At 56.6% G+C, this 13,501-nt stretch overlaps 1 protein-coding gene across 6 annotated transcripts in view; it reads right to left on the bottom strand.

Moving 5' to 3' along the window:
- Window positions 1-5,772, bottom strand: part of TCERG1 (transcription elongation regulator 1) — a 34,393-nt gene extending 28,621 nt beyond the window's left edge. For 3 of the 6 annotated variants that reach the window (XM_076350278.1, XM_076350277.1, XM_076350276.1), the window contains exons 1-4: window positions 5,707-5,765; window positions 4,303-4,528; window positions 608-760; window positions 151-412 (exon numbers count right to left, since the gene is read on the bottom strand). In XM_076350278.1, coding sequence (XP_076206393.1) covers window positions 151-412; window positions 608-760; window positions 4,303-4,527 — 640 coding nt within the window. In that variant the 5' untranslated portion in view covers window position 4,528; window positions 5,707-5,765. Of the gene's footprint in view, window positions 1-150; window positions 413-607; window positions 761-4,302; window positions 4,529-5,071; window positions 5,159-5,706 lie in introns of those variants that run through there. The other 3 variants (XM_076350273.1, XM_076350275.1, XM_076350274.1) reach the window with 3 other exon arrangements.
- Between the last annotated feature and the right edge of the window lie 7,729 nt (window positions 5,773-13,501).

Here is a 13,501-nt window from a genome sequence, read left to right on the forward strand (position 1 = left end):
TTACATACTGTACTTTAAACTCATACTCCACTTTACGTTGAAACAACTTCCTCCTGGATACCAAGTTTTTGCTGCAGTAATTCCCCAAAGCAGCATCCCCACCACCTGCTCCCCACCATCGCAAAGCTTGAGAAACCCTCAGTTACTCACTGGAAATCGTCTGTGAAACTGAAGTGGCTGTGGTTGTGGTAGAGGTTGTGGAGGACTGAGTGCTCGAGGACGTGGATGGAGACGCTGCAGATGCAGGACTACTGGTGGTCGGTGTGGAGGCACCTACTGCTTGTGCCTGGGCTTGTGCCTGGGCCTGGGCTTGCGCAGCCAGCATTGGCGTCAACTCCGACTGCTGAATAACTTTGACCCCATCTGGCTTAGTCCACGCTGACTCACGTGTACGTGCATTATAGAAATAGACCTACAATTTAAGAATGTCACCATCAAACAACTGCTTATCTGGAGGAGGAGCATGTATAAATGGTCCAGTTCCTGCTGTTTTAAAAATAATTAGTAAGAGGATAGACAAGAGCGTAGGATTTTACCGCAGTGCAAGACTGTGTATGACAACAGCGGTAAACACCCATTACTTTGTTCTTTCTGGTAACCATCTTACCTTGCCATCTGGGGTTTTGTTTTCTACCCATATCTCTTCAGCTGGGGGCATTGCTGGTGTTCCAGGGGCAGTGACAGGCGGCATTCCTGGAGGGAACATCATACCAGGAGGCGGTGGCATGCTACCCATGGGAGGAGGCATAAATGGTGGTCTCTAAAGGCATATAACAATAATGATGATGATAATACAATTTTCAAGCAGAGTTTTCCTTTATTAGAGCACCAACAGACAGTACAACTATAGTAAGGTTAACTCTACATGTCTTGAGAGCTTCTTTAACAACCTAATGCTACCAGCTCAGAGAACGCGCTTCCTGACAAGCCACCACCTATGGCAGAACAGCTGCAGTAAGAATTTCACTTCTGAGATGCTACCATAAATGCAAAGCATCAGAAAAAAGGGGCATGAAAAGAAGTGGGGCGAGAGAAAATTCCTCTCCTGAAAAGGCAAAAATATCCCAATGCAAGAAAGAGAAAGAATGGAAGAACTGTTCCTGAATAACTGCCACTCAGACATCCCCAGCTGTGAATCAGATATACCACTAAACAGTTACACAATGACCCTCCCAGTGAAGAAATATTAAAAAAAAAAATTACAAGCAAGCACCCAATTTATTAGCATAGCAGAGCAGCGGATTTCATTACAATCCATTATACTTCTCGATTTCCCATAACTAAAATTCTAACTACTGCTAATTTAAAAAAAAAAAAAAAAATCAAATTACATTTTCATTATTGCATCATCATAAGAAATCCAGAACTGCCCTGCACACCACTGTTACCTGAAAGCCTGAACACCTGCTTTCTAATTCAAGGTACATTAAGCTCTTTTATTCTCCTTGTTTATTTGGACTGTTCTGAAATTCCCTGTGCATAACAAGTACAGTGAATAGTTCCATATAAAAAAGACAGTTGACAAAATCCACCAAGTTGTTTAACTTATTCTGCATACATCTACACTGACCTAATTATCTCCATCACTCCAGTTCTAATTGAACTTGTGATGCAAAAGATTTCCTCTTCGCAAAGGCAATACCAAGACAGCTCACTGGTAAAAGCCTTCTAGCTCTGCACTCGTAACTGGCAGGCCCGAGAGTGAAATGCACACGTGCAGCGAGACGAGGGCTCTGCAGCAGCTAGGATGTGTGCAGGAAATCCAGCGTCACAGAAACAACAAAAAAAAAAGCCATTAAGGTAACTATAGCCTTTCTTTCCTTCCTTCTTCTCCACAGCTCCTCCATCTGGCCACAAGACGATCTTTCTCTTTACCGCTCTACAATCTGTAAAAAGAATCCAGTAGACCTCACTTTTTGCCTGCTGTTGCTGCTTTCCGGAAAAAAAAAAAAAGGGTGGTGGTGGTGGTGTTAGACTGTTCCAGGGCAGTCCTGGGAGCAAGGAGGGGATGCCAGGTGTACAGCCAGGGGATCCAGAACGCCCTTCAGCTCCACTCTAAGCACACCCTCTCCTTTGTTTCTACCACAGGACCTTTCAACATCGTGTCTCCCCTTGCACCAGAAGCAGGAGAAGCTAAATACCAAACATTCGGTGCAAAGCAGAGCACAGTGCTGACATGGCATGAAAGATTTAGACATGCTTGGTGCATGGATTCTGTGTACGGTAATGAGCTGTAGAAGACACACTTACCGCATGGCATGATAAAACAGCTATGATGTAAGACCTGAGAGCTGAAGCACATTCAGAATATAAATCAAACACATAAATCAAGGAGACATCAGCAGCTAGGCTTGGGGCTTCAAATTAACTCTGGCTGATTCCTGAAACTGCAAGAAGGAAGCAAGGTCCTGTTCTCCCCTCTCAGTCCGAGTTCCACTGCACACTCCGACACTCTTCATTGCTTCAGAGCTTTCAAGGTAGTGCATGGGCACATGAATATTAACACCAAGAGGGAAAATGGGATCATAAAGCACCAGGACAAAGGCGCAGTGGGTGGAAACAGTCTTAAATAAACTTAATCTGAGCATGGAAACATACCATAGAACAAGGTCCCTAGTACTGAACGGAACAGAAAAGATGACATTCAACGAGATGAGGGGGGCTGTTTACATCCCTCAAACGTACCGTTTCAGTCTGCAATTCCAATTCGGTTGCGAATGTTTCAATGAAATGAATAGCTACTTCACACCTCCCTGAGCACTCCAAGTCCTAACAACACACTTTGTGTTTGAGAAGATGGAGAGAAAACCGCTATGGAAAACATGCACTGGTTTCTTCTCGAAATCTTGTGCTCGGGACGATGGTAGCGCACACAATTAAACTACAACTTGATGTTAGTTTGTTTCAGATGAAGTCCAGCTTAAGTCGTTGTTCCTGCCCTCGCTGCTTCTTTGCTTCCTCTCATACCGCTCCCTCCATTTCACACAAAGCTGTCTGCAGAGCTATACAGTGAACCAATCTGCATTAAGAGTAATGGGGAAAAAAGCTCCCATAGCCCTGCTGCCAAAAAACATGCACGGCCTAAAATACCATGAAATAACCCATATCAGCATGTTCTCTTCCCATCTTGCCCACATCCCTACATTTTAAAATTAATTTCACAGCACTAAAAGTTTTCACTATTCTATTACAAATAGTGGATTTAAATCATTATTTATAAACCACATAGTACTATTCACCTCCTTATAGGCCCGCCTGCAGTCCCACACAGTAATTACACTGCCCTGATAGCACTGTACTCCTACGATGCTGTTAGAACAATACACTTATTCACAAACACGTTGTGCCTTTCAAATTGTCCGAGTCTCTGAAAAGTAGGCAAAAGAACTTAAACATACATCACCATGAAATACAGACAGAAATCTACCTTACTCAAGCCCAACAGGCTCTTACTATCCCTGCAGGTGCTAGGAACATTTTGTTTTAAAAAAACCAAACAAAACACACCAACAACAACGGTAAGATAAAGAGCATTCTCCCCCTGCCCAGAGTAAACTTATGTCAGCACAAGGACCACCTGCAGCTGCTCCAGTCCAACACTGAGCCTACTCTCAGGCTTTTTTCCAAATGTTACATTTTCCTTTGTCAGTGTGTTGACAGTTTCTGGTGCATTACTAACAACGCACCTCCTGGACACAGCGCTGAAGCAAAACATACTTGGTCACTGATTACACACCTACTTCTCAGAATTGCTACCTGCCCACCTAACCAATCCCTTGGTGATCAGTAATAATAAACTACCGCGACGATGGCAGGTGTGGCTCACGCTGGAACCCACATGGAATTCAGCTGCACCTTCTCTGTCAGTCTTCATGTGTGTCCATCATTACCTCACTAAGTGAATACAGGCAGAACTAAGATAACCCTAGAAGGCTGGCGTGTACTTCACATGCCTGCTTTGAGGCGTTCAGAAATCCAAGCACAGCCGAATCCTGCGTTCTACACGGCCACAGGGCACCAACACGAAGTCAGGTTTTAGTAAAGACTCTGTCGGTGAGCATATCCTAACTGCATAATTGATTAATTTAGAATTGCCTCCAGGAGCCAAACGGAAGCTGCGTTTACGTACCACAGGTATGCATTAGTTTTATAATACCATGCACGAGCCGTATGTTTTCATCACGCCCTGCTATTTTTTTCATCCATTTTAACATCTCTTCTCTTCATTTCCACGCATGAAAACAAACAAGAAAAATCCCTAAATCCCAACTCAACAAACCAAGAGAATCTCCCATTCTTTACCTGTAAATGTGGAGGTCCCATTGGTGGAGGAATCCCTCCCGGAGGTGGCATCGGAGGCATGTTTGGATCAAACGGAGGACGTCCGAAAGGGGGGCGAGGTGGTGGAGGAGGACCTCGCATCATACCAAAAGGCGGAGGCGGTCGCATGAGAGGTGGTGGGCCTCTCATGACTGCGTTTGGTGGGGGAGCTGGGCCACGAAATCTCAGTGCTTGCTGCTGAGCCATTCTGTGGATAAGGCCAAAGGGAAACAAAGTTTGTCTTCTTTTGCTGCTCAGCTGTAGGAAAATCAATTCTTACAACAAACAGGGAAAAACCCTAATAAAAACCAAAACGGTGTGGCAAAAAACGCCAAGTTTGAATAAACAAAGTTAAGTGCGCAACTACTTCAATAGTTTCGTCCCTTTTGCAATTCAAGTTCATTAGTCCTCAACTGCTAATTTTTACTCGTGGAAATGAATAACCTAGAGCTGGGATCAGGGTAGGCAGGCATTGAGGAAGCACATCCAGACCTGCCAAAGCTCCCTCAACATGACCTGCAACTCTGACTCCCGTCTGCGCGTACATCCGAGACCACTCAAGCAACGGCTGTCAATCGTGCCAAGGGTTTTAATTATTCGGTAGTACGAGTGTCTGCCAGGACTACCTACGTCCTTCGCGTTTGCGACCTACGGTAGGATGTGAACTCTGGCCATCGCACTAAACCCGCTGCGCCACCCGACCCTCTACACGGGGAGCTTTGTAAATGTATATGTAGAAAAAAACGTTCACCTTTGGAACCAACAAACGCTCTTCTGCTGCTCTCAGGAAAACAATTTTGCCCACCATTTAGTGCCAGTGCAATACCAATGTTGGCATGATGACTCCAAATTGAAGAAAACAAAGGTTATGAGAAGGTGAGCGGCAACGCACACGCAGCTCGGCCCCCAGGGCCGCAGCGGCAGCCCCTGCCCCTGCCGACCCGCGCTGCAAGCGGCGCGGGCGGCGCGAGGAGCCGGCGCTGGCGGCGGGAGCGGGCAAGGGGGACCCCGACCGCCGCCCCGACCGCCCCCGCTGCTCCCCGGCAGCCCAGCTCCACGCCCGAGCGCGGAGCGGCGGCCCCGGCGGCCCCGGCCCGGCGACGAGGGTTCGGCCGCCCCCGCGGGGCCCGTCCCAGCGCCGGCCGCGCGCGGGGACAGAAAATGGAGGCGGCGAGAGTAGCTCCCGCCGGGCCGCCCGCCCCGGCCCCGGCCCCGGCCCCGCCCCGCCGGCCGCGCCCAGGCCCAGGCCCGCTCCCCCCGCCGCCGCGGGCGGCCGCTCGCCGGGCGCGGGCCGGGCCCGCGCTGCGGCAAGGCCGCGGCGGGCGGGCCGGGCCAGGCCGCGGCCCCCCGCGAGAGCCCGCCCCCGCGCCCGCCGCCGCGCGGTACCTGAGCTCGCCGCCGTACCGCTCCGCCGCCGCCTCCCCCTCACCGCCGCCGGCCCCCGCGCCGCCGCCGCCGCCGCCCCGCTCCGCCATCGCCGCCTCGCAGCGCCGCCGAGCCCGGCCGCTGCCGCTGCCGCCCCGGGCCTGGCCCCGCCGCGCCCCATTGGCCGCCCCCCACGCCCGTCAGCGCACGCGGGGGCGGGCGCGCCCTGCGATTGGCCGCCGCGCCCGCCGACTTTGAACGGGGGAGGCCAGGCGCGCCGGGATTGGCTGCGCGCGGGCGTCCCGCGCCGCAAGTCACGTGAGGCGTGACCCGGGGAGAGAACCGGAACTGACCTCGCGTAGGACGGAACGTGCCGTAGGGAAAAAAGGGACGTGAGCTACAGCCAATCAGCGGGCGGAGCCCCGTGCGCCAACCACATCCCGCCGGCGGCCGCGCGCTCCCAACCGGGAAAGCCAAATCAGAAGCGTCCCGCCCCGGCACGTCACCGGGGGCGGGGTTCGAGCAGCAGCCAATGCCGGGGCACAAGGGTGGGACGATCGCCCGGGAAACAAAGCTGCCGGGCAGCAGCCAATGAGCGGGCAAGGGGGCGGGGGAGTCGCCGGCCAATGGGGAGCTGCGCGGGCCCTGCCCCAGCGCCCCGCGGCCGCCGGGGGGCGCCCTCTGCCGGGCGGGGCGGGGGGGCCCGGGGGCCGCCTCCGGGCCCGGGGCCGGCGGGGCCCGGGCGGGGGGAGGCGCCTGCGGCGGCGCCGGCCCGGCCTTCCCGGCGGGCCGCGGCGCGGGACGGCGGCGGTGTAACGGCCGCCCGCCAAGCGCCTGTCTCCTCGCGGGCCCCTGGCGCGGTCAGGGCCTGCGGGTGCCCGGCTCCGCCCGGCTCGCACCGCCCCCCCCCCCCCCCCCGCAGCAGGGCGGCACAGCAGCGAGAGGCCGGAGGGTCACGGGAGGCGGCTGCCTCCGCTCCGCTGCTGGGGTCTTCGGGGCTGGCGCCAGCCGGCGCAGGGGGAGGCAGTGGGAAGCGGAGGGTGAGGGGCCGTGGCTGGGTCCCTCTGCCCCCGTTAGCACCGGCTTGGCAACGAGATGCTGCAGCTGCGCCCTGCTCCGCCTCGCAGTCCCCGGGTCCCTGACTGACGTAACTGCTGGCAAAAGCCCTAACGTAGACATGGCTGCACGGGCAGGAGGCTCCCGAGGATGCAGTTGCACCAGTAAAGCCGCCGTTTGACTGGGGCGGCTTGCTGCCGCTGGCGTTGGATCTGCCCGTGGCTGCATTTGCAGGAGAAAAACCCTGCCAGCGTGCCCGGCGTGCGTGGAGCTGCTGCTGGGGCTCCCTGGCCGGGGCGGGCAGCGGGGTCTGCAGGAGGCTGGCTAGGCCATGCCCAGGCCATGCCCCGGCCCCAGAGCCTCCCGGGAGACCCACGCCTCTGCGGCGTGCTGCAGGGGCTGGGCTGGGGCGGCGAGACCCCTGCGTGGGGGCTGCTGGCCTGGGCCCCCTCCTGCACCCCCCCGGCAGCCGGCCGAGGGGGCCGAGACGCAGGTTGTGGCAAACCGAACCGTGGGCAAATGGGGGGGGGGAAACGTGGCGCGGGAGGGCAAAGGGCTGCTGTGCCTGTGGCCGGGCTGGGACGGAGCAGGAGATGCGTGAAGCACACGGCTGGCTAGTCCCCGCCGCTGCGCCGCGGCGGAGCGCCCCGTGGTGCCCTGTGGACTTGGAAAGGAGAGAGTTCGTGTGCGCAGTGTTTACTGCGGGACTGGTGGAGATGTGAGTGGGTTCCCGCTGCCCTGGGGAGACGGGGAGCCCCAGTGCGGTGGCAGAGGACCGCCGGGGAGGCGGCCGCAGTGGGGCCAGGTCCGCAGCCCTTGCTGGGAGGCAGCGTCGGTGGGTCCCCCTGATATGTGGCCCTCAGGACTGCCCGGGGAGCCCGGCAGGCAGGTAACGAGCTGAGAACTCGTTACGTCCGAGTAACATAGGTGAGAAATCGTGCAGTCAGCGAAGGAAACGCAGTTCAGACACCCAGTCCTGTTTATTTTACGGCCCGTGTAACTGAAACACTCAACACGCGTGGGAGGACAGTTATTCCTGTGAAACACTTCCTAGCCCTGACTTGTAAGGTGAGGACTGAGAAAACTCTAAATTTATGGGTGAAGCCTGAAATAACCCACTGCAGAAACCATGAGCTCAGCTGTGGTACTGATGTTACGTTTGAGACGTAATGAGATACAAAATACTCTGTTGAAAAGCCTCCTGCAGCTGAATTACGTGTTTCAAAAGAAGAAGAACCCAGAACAACAGGGAAGCAGATCTTTCCCCCCATGCAAGGCTGCGTCTCGTGTGCTGGGGGACATCACCACGCCTCACGCTGCGGGGAGGACGCTGGGAGCCTCGCTGAGCCATCGGGTCTTTCCATCTCTAACTGCTTTGATTTTGTGATTCCACTTTTCCCGTTCCTCTCTTTCTGTCAAAAAAAGAGCTGTCTCTTCTTAAATAATAAAGATAATCGGAATTACTAAGGGACCTCTTGATGGTGCTGTGCTAAAGAGATTCCTGCATACTTTGATTTTGCTGCTCGGTTTCTTTATTCATGTGTTTTGCTTAAAGTCGCTGCTGCTGTGAGGGTTTTTGACAGCTCGGCGGGTGGCTGGGGCTCCCCGGGTGCGCGTGTGCCCCGCTCCATCCCAGTATGTCCCCAGCCCGTCCTGGCCCCGAACCCAGGTAGCAGCAGCTTGGGGGGCTGGGGGTCCCCCCTGTTGCCTTGGCCCCTCCAAGGAGCCGCAGGAAGGAGCTGGGGATAACCGCCGCTGGCTCTGCCCGAACGGCGAGGTGCAAAGTGCCTGTCTCTGCTCTGCGAGGGGAGAGGAGATGGAGCCGGGAGTTCCCACCCCGTGTTCCCCCTCGTGAGTGATCGGTGCTTTCTGACGGCAGGAGATTAAAACGGTTTTTGGACGTGATAGCTTAGATTCTCCCCAAACAGTGGGGCTGCCTGTCTTCCGCTAGCATCTTTCATCTCCCTTTTCATCCGCTTGTTTCAGGATTGTCTCAGTAATTTATTGAGGCTGGCCGATAGGAGCATCTGCAAGGCCCTCTCCCATGTTCGGGGAGAGCTGGCCCCGTTCCATGCAGAGCCCCATGCTGCTGCGCCGCGACCCCCCCTTACTGCTCAGCTTTATTTTCTCAAAACATTTCAGCCAGTAGTTCTCAGACTGCGGCTCTTTCAAAAGCCATTAATTGTGAGCTGCAAAATGCGAGTCATTTTGATGAATTCGATGGCAGCTACCTGTTCAGCAGGATGTGGCTTTTGGAAGTCGTACAATTTATTGCACTTAATGTGTACTTTCCCTAGATTTTGTTCAAAAACCGAATTCCAATAACGCAGTTTGTGGGGACGCCCTCACTGATTGACCAGCAGAGTAGGCTCTAGGAGTGCAGATATGAGAGGGGACCGGTGAGCCGCAGCCCCTGGACCCGCTCAGGTTGACACCAAGTCTGCTGCAGAGCGGGACCTTGCCAGTACTGGCTCATTCATCTCCTCAGAAAGCCTCAGCGCTGCTCTCCGGGCTGGGAAGGCACCGCTGGCCACGCTCCTTGGGGGGAACAGGGCTGCGGCGAGCGCCGAGTCTGGGGATAGATCCCTCCCTGGGGAAACCCAGACCTAAACCGACCGCAGTGGTCCTGGACCTGCTGATGCGGTAGTGCAAATGTAACGTCTTTTAGGCCAGCTGGGTATCCAGACAGGTTTTCAGAACAGACTGCGGCCAGGGCACCCGCAGCAGCCTGGTTTCCCCTCTCCCTCTCGCCGATCCGCCCCCAGGCTCGTTGCTCCCGGGTGGCTCGGAAGCTGCTGGCTCCACTCTGCCATGTAACAGTGCAGAGCTGCTGCTGCTGCTGCTGCTGCTGCTCGAGAAAGAGCATTCTCCGTGGAGATTTTTGAACTGTAAACCTTTTAAAATGTTTAGATCTCTGTAATTTTTAAAGGACTATTTCTTACGTGGTCCGACTCCTCTGCCAGGCGTACAGGAAATACGCTTGAATTTTCGCGTTTTGGATACTCCCTTTCCAATCTGCCCCAGTTCCCTCTGTCCAAAGCGAGTGGCCTTTTTCTTCCTCTTTGCAGCTATGTGACATGAGCTGATTTTCATCACTTGCCTTTGGTTTCCTCGGGCAGCGAGTGTCACAGCCCTCGAGCTGCGGTGGGCTCCCGCGAGGGCAGGCGCCCTGCACTGCCGCCGAGCGCTGCCCCCAGTCCGTGGGGCTGCGATTAGCTGTTCAGTTGTGCAGAGACGCTGACATCTTGTCATTCTTCTTAAATTTTTTTCAGATTTCAGGTTGAAGTGTGATGCCGAATTAAAAATTTTGCCCTGGGCTGTCTGCAGGGCCTCTCGGCTGCCGCAGTGCCAGCATCTGCCGGGGAGACCCCCAGGTCCCGTGTCGGAGGGCGGCAGCCCCGAGCTGGCACCGGGCGGCAGAGCTGGGGAGGCTCCCACCAGTGCGGGCGAAGGCAGCCTTCGCTTTCCCAGCTCCCCGCTCGGCCTTGCATTTCACCACCGCCTGCAGGGGTGCACGGGGCCCGGGGCAGGTCCCCGGGGAGGGAAGATCCCTACAGGGACCTGGCCCAGGGATCAGCCTGACTCCGGCCCGACCCGACTGCCAGCCGTCAGTTAGCAAAGGGGAACGCCGCGCGCTGGGTCTCGGCATCCCTTCAAGATGCTCATCCCTGAAAAGAGCAGCTCTTGCAAAGCCGTGGGCGAGGCAGCCGCGGTGCAGCCCTTGGCCAGCACCCTCGGCAAACAAGACACCCTTTAAATGTTCAGCATCTGCTGACTAGCAGGGCTGGGAGGTGTGCACGCTCACGGGGGAGGGAGAAGGGAGCAGCCGTCCGCACACCACCTCCGTCTGAGCCGTCCCCTGGGGGCCCGTCCTGCAGCCCTGCGGGGGGTAACGGGGGCTGCCCCGGGGGCTCGGCCACGGGCGCAGCAGACACTTGCTGTGGAGGGTGAGAAACAGAAAGGTCTTGGACTGTGGTTCTGGTTGGGACCCAGTCCTCACTGTTTTGGTAATATATCCATTTTTTTCTCCTGGTGTATTTTTTTACGCAGAATAGCAATGATTAAAACGGTAATTGCCTTCACTCTGGCTAATTGCATTTCACAGCGAACCTATTTGTAGAACAATCCTCTCATTTTCTGACTGCTAGGCTATTAAACTAAGGGCAGAAAAAAGAATTTATGGTTGTGGTTTTCTGTGAGGTTTAAATAATTATTGGGTTTGGAAACTATACCTTGGAAACGCAGAGGAAGGAGCGGTCTGGAGGAAGCCCGGGGAGCCAGCGATGGGGAGTCCAGCCCCTCGGCGTGCACGCTGCAGTGGTGGTACCCGCCATGCTGCACCGCACCGCACCACTCGCCACCCACCCCTCTGTTTCTGCGGCCCTGAAAGGGGATAATGTTATTTAAACTCTTCAGTAACCCTGTGATGGGACTCCAGAGGCGGATTTTGGGGCTGAAATCGTGGAGGTGGCCGCCCCCTGCCCCATGTGCAGCACGCGCTTGTCGCGCCCCTCCGTTGGCCACGAGCGCCGTGCGTGTGCCGTGCTTCGTGCTTCCGCTTGGCGGCAGGGCCGGAGCTGGCCCGGGCCGACAGCCACGCTGAGGCACTGGCCGGCCGTCGTGGGGGAGCAGGTGGGTCTGGGCGTTGTCAAACTTTAACAGGGTGCATCCCCACCCGTCACGTCAGCTGCCGCACGGCACGGCGCACGCAGGCCCCGGGCACAGAGCTCCCCAGTCTGGCCTAATGCTTTCCCTGTATTTATATGAAAAAATCCTGTTTTTTCTGTACATGGGGAGTCTGTAGATTCCCCCCCCGACATGGGGGACGGGGGCTGTGGAGCTCAGCCGTGGCGAGGGCTGCAGAGACAGGTGTGAGGTCTGTGGAGGTGCCCAGAGTCAGCCAGAGCAGGGGGTTTCACTCAAACTCAGGCTCGTTTGGAGGTTATAGGTGGAGTATAGCCAGCAAAGCCGAGCCCAGCCTCTCTGCTTGCCCTTGGCAGCATGACCATCTCTTGCAGCCAGCTCCTTTGCCAGGAGGGGCCGTGCCACCCCACCCTGCGAGTCCTTCTGAAAGTGCTAGAGACCTGTGACCGCCGTCAGCCACCGCCGTGGGGTCTGGGAGCAAGCCTTGGCCGAGGAGGGAGCGCTCAGCCCGTCTCGAAATTCTGGGGGCATCCAGGGAAACTTCTGCCTGAAACCTAGCCACAGAGCTGACACTAATAGAAAAAGACCATTAAAAAGCTCTGTGATATTCTGTTCTCCTGCTTCTGGTCCCTCTCTCCCTTTGTTGCTGCTGGCATTTTATGAATTATTGATGTGCCTAGGTGCTGCTGCTCTCCCGTTTCCTTCGCCGCTGCTCCCGCTGCCGCAGCTGTGCCGGACCCACACCGTCCCCGGGACAGGCTGCCATCAGGCGATGCCCCGGGAGGCGGCAGGCAGGGCTTAGTCTCCAGTGTGTCCCCACGGCAGAGCCGAGCGCAGCCCCTGCCACCGAGCAGCTCGGTCCCCGTGCTGGGGCGCAGACCCGGGCTCCTGACTGGCACGGGTGGGGGCTTTACACGGACGCGGAGATGCCCTGTGTGCTTTTCCACTCATGTGAGGCTCTTCTCCTCCAGCTCCTGACCACGACTTCTGCTCGTCCTTGGGTCCCTTCTCCAGCCCACACTGTTGGGGCTTCTCCTCTGGGCTGTCTCAGCTCCCTCCCTCAGAGCACAGGGTGCAGGGTGCAAGGCGCATGGTGCAGGGCCCATGGCGCAGGGCGCATGCTGCAGACACGATTTGGCAGAGAGCGCTGGCCAGGGGCTGCCTGACCTCAGAAGTGCCCCCACGAAGGGCCGCACCAACGTCGCCCCAGGAGAGCGGGGTTGGGGCGGCCGTCGGGAATTGCCATAGGGTCGGCTAAGGGGACAGCCCGGTGGCGGCTCTGCGTCCCTTCCCGGTGGGAGACACGGGCTGGGGTGGCTGCATGCCAGCCTTGTGCAGGGACGCGTGATGGGGTATCAGGGAAAGGAGATCTTCCACAGAGCACTGAAAATGTGCCTCTTTCCCTGAGAGACCAGAAATGCTCCATCTCTGGGGTTAATATTTAATGAGGCGGTTTTAGGATAGAAGCTGTCTGCGGAGGGACGGGGCAGATGTGCTCTCCCGCTCATGCAGTGGTACAGGAGGGTCACAGCGCCGCTGGGACAGTGTCCGTGGGGCTGCTCCCAGGGGGACGAGGCCGGCGCAGGCAGTGGGGTGGGAGCCGCAGCGGCCCGGGGCTGTGGCACCCGCAGCCACCCACAGCAGCCCCTGCTCAGGGGCTGAAGCGCAGGGACGCAGGGGGGCTGCAGCAGGGTGACGGGATCCATTCCATTCAAGAGGGGTGGTCCCAATCCGGTGTTCATTTGGCTGCCTGGGACTGTGGTGAATTAGAGCAAACCCGCTCCTCGGGCTCCACCTCAGCCCCGCTGCGGCGTCCCGGGGGATGGCATCAATGTTAAATCCCAGGACACCCAGTCTCATGGCCAATTTACTCAGGTTTCCTTGGTGGGGGCTAATGTGTTTTCCATGTTAACGTGCCGGCACGTGGCATCCAACCTGCCTGCAACGTGGAGCCGCTAATACTACATGACTGGCTCACGTGCCCCGTTTGCAGGGGGACGGGCTGTGCGCATCGCCGCCACTCTGCTCCTCCAAACAGCTTTGGCCTGGACTGCCCCAAATTTACAATATTTCAGGTTTCCTCATTAAAGGAGGAAGCAAACGACTCCTCCTGCCC

Source organism: Aptenodytes patagonicus, chromosome 12, assembly GCF_965638725.1.
Source record: "Aptenodytes patagonicus chromosome 12, bAptPat1.pri.cur, whole genome shotgun sequence".
NCBI lineage: Eukaryota > Metazoa > Chordata > Aves > Sphenisciformes > Spheniscidae > Aptenodytes > Aptenodytes patagonicus.